The following is a 9,229-nucleotide window of genomic DNA, read 5'->3' as shown; positions in this document are numbered from 1 at the left end:
GTTCAGGGAACACCGGCCTGGTGCACTGCAGGGTGGGAGCTGGGTGTGGTGCGGCCTCATGGGCCACCTGGCCAGTGGGGTAACGCCAACCACCACAGATCAAGGGGGAGACCCTTGGTGTGGGTGGGCACAGGTCTATGCCTGGGGCACAGGGACCCACATGAGTGGATGAGCAGAGCTGGGTCGAGGCTGACCGGTGGCTCAGGGGGTCCCCCTGCACGGCTGGAACTCAGGGGACTTGGTCGGCACAGGCTCTGCAGTGCCTGGCAAGCTGTGGCCCAAGGGAAAGGGGCATAGGGCACGTAGCTCCATGACACCCAGAAAGGGGAGAAGGGGTTCCCCCGGAGCTGACATTGCACGTCCCAATGCAGCCTCATAGTCGTCTTCTTCCTCTTCTTCTTCTTCTTCTTTTTTTTTTTTTTAAGGAATTGATTTCTCTTTTTGATCAGGCAGCCTGGCGGCTCATGGGAACTCAGACATTGTGGGTTTGGGTTCTAGCAAAGGTCTGGACCCACTCACGGAATTCCTGGAGGATGGACAAAGGAAAGGAGCTCCCATAGTTGAAGGTCATGCCTCCCATCAGCAGAGCATCTGAAAGGTCCAGCCCCAGGTCCCAGGTGTGTTGCTGTGGGCTCCCAGCGGCCGCCTGTCCCCCCAGAGTCACAGAGCATGGCCACCAGCACAGCTCAACTACGTGTTTATTTGAAATGTGCAAAGCTGAACGCGCAAGTGCAATTCTACCTTAGGGAGATCAGCCAGTGGCCCCAAGGTGGCCATGCTAGGGTGGGCCACGGTCTGTTCTGTCTTGGCTGAGAAGCACCTGGGCCCCTCAGACCAGTCCTTAGGGCTGAAAAGCCTGGGGCACAGGGGCTCACTGGAGATCCCTCCTTGCCTAGAAGCTAAAATATCTTGCTAAAGAAGAAAGCAAAAATCACAATGGGTCTGGGGGCAGGGAGAAGGTGACAGAAACTATCCTATGCCCTCTGGGGCTTCCCCTCTTTTTGGGGTGGGGTGGGCTTGGTGACAAAGCCTGCTGGCCTGTGATCCTCACAGGGCCCTCTATCTCTTGAGGGAAAGTGGTGGTGGTAGATCGTGGGGGAGCCCGAGGGGATCCCAGACCTGGCTCAGACCTGGCACAGAGAGACCCAGGGGACCCGACCCAGATGAACTGTGCATGGCCAGAATCAGCGAGGACCCAATCAGCATCATGGATGGTGATGGGAGGTAACTGCCACCAGGGCCAGTGGTCAGGCTGCGGATGGGGCCCGAGCCAGGTCACCAGCCCAGGTTGGGGCTGAAGGGGCCCCCTTGACTCTGCCTGGCTGGGCCTCGGGGGCTTTTTGGACCTAGGGATCCTGATGTGGTTGACATTCTCGTAAGAGTTTCCAGGGGGACCGGGGACCTCTGGCTCCGGAGGGCGGAGGGCAAGGGCTGGTTCTGTGGGGAATTCTCTGGGGAAGTCGAAGTCATTAGAAGCAGCCAAACAAGCAAGGGGTAGGGGGGTGCAGCCATCAATGTGCTGGGGAGGCCCGGAGACATCACTGCCACAAGTCACCGGCTGCCGCTCCATTGTCATTCTCGTGGAACTTGTGCAGGTGATCGGCGAACCTGTTGGGGATAGAAACCTTTGCTGAGAACAAGGGTAAAAAGGAGAGAAGTGTGTGTGTGTGTGTGTGTGTGTGCACGTCCGCATGCACGCTCACGCACGTGTGGAGGGGGAACGGAGATCCCCAGGGGGTGTGCTCCCTGTGACAGGGGAGGTGCTGGGGAGCCGGGTGGGGGGGAAGGGTGGCGGAAGGTTGGGGGTGGGGAACACAGGAGGGGCTCAGTGGTGCCAGGTGGGGGAGTCAGTGCAGGGCCCTGGGACCCGGGTGTTGTCCTCACTTCTTAGCACAGAAGGTGGCACAGTCCCTTTCCATGCTTTCGCTCCACGCCAGCTTGTAGAGCACCTGGCCAGGCAGAAACACAGTGAGCTGTCCGTCCCGACGACGCACGGCCCCTCCTGCCGCCCCCTCCAGCCCCCCCCCCCCCCCCCCCGGGCCTGGCCTCCCGGGCGCGCATGACTATTGTCCTGGCCCAGGCCCCAGGGCAGGAGGCCTTAGAGATGCCCCTGTGGCCGCCTGTTTCACACACAGTCAGACAGGCCTCGACGTGGCAGTACTGTCCTCGCCATTGCTGTGTAGGACACTGGCAGGCCGGGACCTGTTGGCCCCTGGGGACAGAGTTGGAGCCTAGGCTAAGTACGGAGGGGCCATCCCTCCCTGGGGCCTTACTCGGGATGGGAACCTTCAGGCCTGGAGGCTTCCACGGGCCTGCCTTGCCCTCTCCGATTCCCTGACCCAGTGGACTTGCCGACGTCCCAAGGACGGTCACTCTGCACTGCAGGAGATTCAGTTCAAGATGTCCCTGCGTGTGCAGCCCAGCCGGCTTTTCCTTAGTGACGTGAGGCACACCTGCGTTCCCGCCTGCCTCGGGCCCCCACAGTGGTCGTGCCCTCCCCCAAGCCCTCCAGAGTGGGCCGTGGGTGAAGTCAGCCAGGCCCCTTCCCCAGAGTGGCTGGGCTGCTGCCCCAGGCAGAGGGCCTGAGGGGTGGGCTTGGCACCGTCCCCTTGAAGAGGACAGAAGTGGCCAGGAGCAGACAGTGTGGCCTGGGCTTGGCCCAGGGAGCCAGGCTGCCCTTGGCGGTCCGGGAAGCGTGGTGGAGGCATCCCTGGCCTCCTGCCTGTATACTCACCAGGAAGACCAAGCAGTGCAGGAAGAGCGTGTAGAAGAAGCCAATGGTGCGCGCCATCTTGTTGGAGAGAACCAGTCGCCCCTGGGGAGCAACAAGGTGTGGCGTGGGGGTGGGGCAGGCCTCACCGACCCCTAGAGGGCTGCCCCAGGTTCCTGTAGAGAGGGCCCCACTACAGAGAGGGCAGCGGTCTCCCACTGTGTAGCCTGGGAATTTGGGCCACAGGAATGCTAGGGAATGGAGCCCCCTGTGGCACGATTCCAGAACCTTCCAGGACCAGCAGCTGTCCAGGAGGGAGAGGGACCCTGTTCTAGGCCTCATGGCCAGTCTCAGCAGGACCTATGAGGGGTGAGTGGGGTCCCTGGGGCTTCTCCAGATGGCACTGAAGGCAGGTGTCTTTGGAGGTCCCCAGAGTCAGAGCTTCTGGTGTGTGGCAGAGGAGGGAACTCACCATGCTGAGCGTGGCCTTGTCCCAAGGGCTCAGGCTCAGGTACTTCCGCTGCCGCTCCTGAAGCGGGAGAGAGGATGAGGGGAGGCCCCCAGGGTCCCAGAAGCCCCAGGCTGCTGCAGAGGGGGACCCCAGGGGGCTGCCGGGGTCTTCCCTGCTGTCCCCTTCCACTCAGCGTGACGCCCCAGGCTTGCCCAGCGAGGGTGCGTCCTGCAGGCTTCCCCGCGGCCCGCCCACCTCCTGGCCAGGGAGCAGCCCCTGCGGGCTCACACACCCGCTTGCTGAAGGAGGAGAAGGGGTCCAGGCGTTCCTCGTACTGGGAGGAGTACCGCAGCTCCGTGTCGTCACTGCCACCGCTCTGTGTGAGGGGGAGAGACCCCGTCATTCAGGGAATGACCAGGAACAAGGCCGGGGTAAGGCATCCTGAGGCTGGCAGGAGCAGAGGGGAGCCTCAGTTTCCCCATCAGCACCACGCCCTAGAGCTGGGAGAAGGCTGGGTGACAGCATGAATGTGGCCGGGGCCACGCGTCCGGGAGTCGTGCCCGGGTTCAGAGACTTCCCGCGGGCTCTGGGTCAGGGTGACTCGGGCAGGTAGAGGGACTGAAGCCTATTGAGCTCCAGTGTACATCACAGACAGGGCCAGGCCAGTGGGGGCCAGTGGGGGCCAGTGGGGGCCAGTGGGGACCAGTGGGTCTGGGAGGGGTTTGCGGGAGCCTGCAGGGTGGCTGTGGGCAGAGGGAGGCACCAGAGGGGTGAGCCCGGCTCCCCCACCCCAGCAGGGCCCTGGGTACCAAGTACGAGTTAGCGCAGAGTCTGGCGCCCTCTGGTGGCCCGAGTGCAGCTCCAACAGGTTGGAGTGGGGGAGGGGGCGGGAGCTCTGGTCCTGGGGAGGCCCCCACCCTGAGGGTCCCTGCACCCTGCGTTTCTATGGGCCACCCTGTCACCCCACAGTCACAGAAGGGTTTCCTCCCACGAGGGGGTCCCCTGTGAAGCCTGGGGGCTGAGAGAAGCCAGGGAGGGCCCTCAGATGCCCAGAATGGAGTGAGTGGGTTTTTATTCTGTTTTCTTGATTGGTTTGGGGGTTATTGGACCCAAATCTGGGTTTTTGTTTGTTTGTTTGTTTGTTTGTTTGTTTTGTTTTTTAAGAATGTGAGTTTAAAACATACGGATTCCCCAGGGCCTCTCCGGCCTGCTCAACAGCCCTATGGTTTGATCCCCGGATCCTGGCTTCACTAGAGGATCACTCCTGTTTCATAGAGGGGACGGCCGGGCCCATGGGCCCACCAGCCCTGCCTCCTGCTGCCCCTCCCCGCCTCCTGGCTGGCTCTGATGAATGAACCTGCACAGAACCTCCACTGTGGGGGCTTTCCTCAGTTCAGGGAACACAGCTGCCAGGCAGGGCAGACTGGATGGCCTCTGGGGGCCCCTAGGCCCAGTGCTGCCCAGCAGGTCACTGCCCCCAACTCTCTCGCCTTGGAGGGCCTGGTTGGCCTCTCTCCTTGCCTGGTACGCCTGGGGCCACAATCGGGGAGGGCACTTACACGGCCTGGGTAGCTCTGCAGGAACTTGATCTTCTCAAAGAGCTTGATGTTGTCTGCACGCAGGCTGTCCAGCTCACTCTGCAGGGCCTGGATGGTGTGCTGGGCCAGGCGGTTCTCCTGGTGGGGGGGGCAGCGGGCAGGTGGGCAGGCAGGCAAGGCCCACGGTGGAAAGGGTAGTGGGGAGAGGCTGCCAGACCGGTGCAGGTCCTGCTCGTCTACCCGGAGCCCCTTCTTGGCCTGTGGCCATCTCCCTGACCTTCTAGACTCTGGCAAGTCCCCTTCTCCTCCTGTGACCCCACCCCAAGCAGAAGACAGATTTGGGGCCAGGTTCCTTCATGTCTTGAGTCGGTTTGTTTATGGTATCATCAACCTTTGAAAGAACTAGCGAGATATAATTCGTGAAACGAACATCACTGTCTTTAGGATTAATTATTTATTATTTTTTTTAGTATATCCACAGTGAATATGGTGAACCATCCCTGCGATCTCACTCCACGATACGTTTATGACCCCAAAGGAAACCCCCGACCCATCACTCTGTCCCTCTTCCCCCACCCCCTGGTCACCACTAATCTTTCTGTCTCTTTCGATGTGCCTCTTCTGGACATTTCATAGAAATGGAGTCAGATGCTACGTGGTTTTAATGTTTGCCAATCCGGGAGCAAATGAAAGGGGACCTCGGTTTTCAGCTTATCCAAATGCCTAAGTAGGTGTTTTCTTCATACTGTTTAAAACATTTAAACAGGACTGAAAAGTACACGGGACACGGGACACGGTGGTAGGGCGGTTTTTTAAAAAAATGAAGCCTAGGGCGCCTGGGTGGCTCAGTGGGTTAAGCCTCTGCCTTTGGCTCAGGTCATGATCCCAGGGTCCTGGGATGGAGCCCCGCATCGCATCGGGCTCTCTGCTCGGCGGGGAGCCGGCTTCCCCCTCTCTCTCTGCCTACTTGTCATCTCTGTCTGTGAAATAAATAAATAAAATCAAAAGAAGCCTAGAATTATCACGTGATTCAGCAATTCCACTTCTGGGCAGCTACCCGGAACACCCGTGTTCACGGCAGCATGGTTCACAGTAGCCAAAAGATGGAAGCAAACCAAAGGCCCCTTGACGGATGAATGGATAAATAAAACCAGGTACCCAGGACAACAGAATGCTGTTCAGCCTTAAAAAGGAAGGACCTTCTGACACCTACTACAGCAGGGATGAACCTTGAGGACATTCTGCTCAGCGAAATACGCCAGCACGAAAAGAGGTGAACCCGGGATGGGGGCGGCGGGGGGAAATGGAGTTCGTGTTTAGCGGGGACAGAGTTTCAGTTTGGAAAGAGGAAAAAAGCTCCCGGACGGGGATGGTGGGGCTGTTTGTACAACAGCGTGAATGTACTTAATGCCCCTGAACCGTACACTTAAAAACCATTAAGACGGTAAATTGTATGTGTTGTGTGTTTTACCACAATTTTTAAAAAGTTAGTACCTGATTGAAAAAAACCTAGATTTTTTAAAGCAAAAGGTAGAATACGAAAACACTTTTCTTTCCACTTTATCTGTTTTGAAGGCCTCCTTTTAAGGGCTGCCCAGCATTCCATTGCGTGGCTGTCCCTAGTCCCCGAGGGGAGTGAGTGTGAGGTTTCCAGTCCCTGCTGTGAGGGGCGGAGCGGACCGTCCCTCCTTTGAAGCAGATCACAGGAGGTCCGATGGGGCCGGCCCAGCCTTGCCACTGGACCAGCAGCAGGCCTTGCCTGCCGTGGGCACCCAGTTAATGTTGGCTTCTCCCTGGCCTGAGCTTGGGAACCCCAGGGGGTCAACTGTGCGTTTGGAGAGGAAGGGTCTAGAAATGTCATCATCAGCTCAGGCAGTGACTCTTTGAGAAGGATGGAAAGCTTCCGGGGTCCTGTTTGCACCGGGAGAGCTCAGGAATGACCCAGGAGGGCTCTGGGGGATAGGGAGTCTGCAGAGTCCCCAAGGCTGGGACAGCGCCCCCTCCAGGTACACTTCTGGTCTGTCCCCAGGCCCTCTGCAATCTGGGTCTGGCGTGCACCGCCTCTTTGCGCATATCCGGGCCTGGGCCTTTGTACCCTGATCACCCTGACCGTCTCTTGCTCATCCTCTTTTCTTTCCCTCCCCGACTCCCTCTCTCGTATCCTGTTCCCCCTTCCAGGACCGCTCTCCAGTTGTCTTCCCAGGCCGGGTTCCATCCGGAAACTGGCTGCCGAGTGACCCTTCTTACGCTCCATTCTGCCAGTGTCACTCCCTTGCTTAAATCCTCCGGTAACGCCTCAGCCCAGCAGTAGGGCCCTCTGTGTCTTATTCCTGCAGCCCTGTCACAGGCTTTCGGGCTTGTTGGCCCCCTGTCTCTGCTCACCTATCTCTCCTCTACTTGGAGCATCTGAGTCTTCTTTCAAAGCCCAGTGGGGCAAAACCTCCTCCAGGAAGCCCTCCCTGACTGCACACAACAAATCTAACTCCTCTGTGGTTTATGGTCTGTGACACATCTCTCTGCTCCCAAGCCTGTGGGTCCAAGGGACATAAGAGAGGGAACAATGCAACTCACGGCCTCTAGCTCCTGGTTCCGGGCACGGAAGCGTTCCCTCTGGCTGGAGATGATGGAGAGCAGCGAGTCTACCTGGCCCTCGGGGAGGGCGCCACTCGCCGGTGCCGACGGTCCTAGGAGGTGGAGGGGAGCGGTGGGTTCTCAGGTTGATAGCCCCAGCCCAGAGGGAGCTCTGGCCAAGGGCCATGAGGTACAAGGCACAGGTGTCTGAGCACAGGTGCTGAGAGGCTGTGGAAAGGAAGGGCTATCCAGGGGACCAGGGATCCGAGCAGGGGAGGGCCCCGGTTCCTCAATATGAGGATCTGAGATCCTCGCATCTTTCGGACGAGGCCCCCCCCCCGTTCCTGGGGAAGCGAAAGGACACTGGAGGCACTGGGAAGCCGTGAGAGGCTCCCTCCAATGTCCCCGCCCAGCCCCGGGTTCCTCCTTGATCCTGACCCCGGAGGAGGCCGCCTCGCCAGCACTGCTGGGAGCTCTCTGGCTGTCTCTCTTCCCGTGCCAAGGCCTCCCTGGGGAGCTCACCACGACCCATCAGCCATCGACAAGGCCACTGGCAGGGCAAAGGGGGCCTCGGTCCTAGGCGGGGTGTCAAGCTAAGGCATTGAAGGGCGGACCCAGCCCCCCTCTTTGGTTGCTGCTGCATTGCTAGGACGGGGGGCCCTGACCTTCTTGGAGGAAGGGGGTGCTCTTTAGGGATCACGGCTCAGACTGTAGCACCCCCTTTGTCCTTTCCCTGCTCCCGCCCTGCCCATTGCTGTGTCAGAGACGGGCCAGCCCCCCCTTACCATAGAACAGGGCAGTGGCCTCCTTGATGGGCTCCGGGATCTTCTCCAGGCCGTGCTCAGCTGCGCCCTGCAGGGGGGAGCAGGCGTGACCATTCCCTATGTGTCACCGAACGTACCCTTTCAGGGTGCCAAGCAAGGACCAGGTGAGGCGGTCTGGCGGCGGGACTGGGCCGGTGACCACAAGGGCTCCCAAAGGGAAGGCTGGGTCTTGGGTTGACCCCGAGGCAGGGCCCCTGTGGTGGTGTCATCACGGACCACTGGGCCCTGCTGGGCCGGCCCCGCTGCTCTCTCTGAGCCCCATTTCTTCTAGAAAATGCGGTGGGTGACAAAGTGACCCCCAGGACCCCGTGGGCTCCAGCCTTCCACGATCCCTGGGCCTCGGGTCCTCTAGCTGTGGGATGGGTCGGTCTTCCTGCCTGGCTTCTGCCCACAGCTCTCAGGGTGGAGGTCCCAGCCTGGCCCTGTGCCCTTTGGCCTGGCGTCCTGAACCGGGCCTCTGTGATGAAGTGTGCAGGCGATACCTGGGCTGTGGGTGACAGCCTTGTGGGCCTTGTGGGGGCAAGGCCCGAGGAGCCGGCTGGTTAACCTGTGAGGTTTTCCTGGATGAGAGCTCAGGGTGGCGAGGGGGCGGGGCAGAGGGGGCGGCTCACCTCGGCGTCCGGCCGCTGGATGGTCTGGATGGTACTAAGGTCCTGCTCCAAGCGGGCGATCAGCTCCCTCTGCTCGGCTGCTGTGGCCATGGCCTCAGTGACATGCACCTGCAGCTCTGCGCAGCGCCCTGTGTCAAAGGAACACATGGCCGTCAGAGGGAACCTGGTGTGGCCCGTGGCGCCTTCCCCACTCGGCCTCTCCGACCCACAGCCCGAGGGCCCACCAGGAGGCCGGCCAGCAGGGCCACTCCTGGCCCTAAGAACTCCGCACGCTCCTGAACTTCTCCAGGCAGGCGAGGGAGCCCAGGGTAGGGATCCAGGGTTCTCCCCGGCTCTGCTGTGACCCGCCGGGAGCCTGGCCAGCCCGACCGGCCCCTTGCCCTTTCAAGGCCTCACTTTGCCTCTGTCAAGCCAGGCAGGGACATGAAACCCAGCACACCCCAAGTTTCTACCAGGGCTGATGTTCTGGGATAAGGACCAGAGGTAGGAGTGGGGGAGAAAGGAGGGGCAGCTGGGGATGGGGG

General features: G+C 60.4%; 1 protein-coding gene across 4 annotated transcripts in view; it reads right to left on the bottom strand.

The window, feature by feature from the left end:
• Window positions 1-680: 680 nt before the first annotated feature.
• Window positions 681-9,229, bottom strand: part of CUX1 (cut like homeobox 1) — a 350,246-nt gene continuing 341,697 nt past the window's right edge. For all 4 annotated transcript variants that reach the window (XM_082712968.1, XM_082712969.1, XM_082712967.1 and 1 more), the window contains exons 15-23: window positions 8,706-8,833; window positions 8,056-8,122; window positions 7,271-7,383; window positions 4,721-4,837; window positions 3,454-3,537; window positions 3,183-3,239; window positions 2,735-2,815; window positions 1,885-1,949; window positions 681-1,608 (exon numbers count right to left, since the gene is read on the bottom strand). In XM_082712968.1, coding sequence (XP_082569094.1) covers window positions 1,539-1,608; window positions 1,885-1,949; window positions 2,735-2,815; window positions 3,183-3,239; window positions 3,454-3,537; window positions 4,721-4,837; window positions 7,271-7,383; window positions 8,056-8,122; window positions 8,706-8,833 — 782 coding nt within the window. In that variant the 3' untranslated portion in view covers window positions 681-1,538. The remainder of the gene's footprint in view (window positions 1,609-1,884; window positions 1,950-2,734; window positions 2,816-3,182; window positions 3,240-3,453; window positions 3,538-4,720; window positions 4,838-7,270; window positions 7,384-8,055; window positions 8,123-8,705; window positions 8,834-9,229) is intronic.

Source organism: Mustela nivalis (assembly GCF_964662115.1).
Source record: "Mustela nivalis genome assembly, chromosome: 19".
Classification (NCBI taxonomy): domain Eukaryota; kingdom Metazoa; phylum Chordata; class Mammalia; order Carnivora; family Mustelidae; genus Mustela; species Mustela nivalis.
This window is presented reverse-complemented; position numbering and strand designations above follow the sequence as displayed.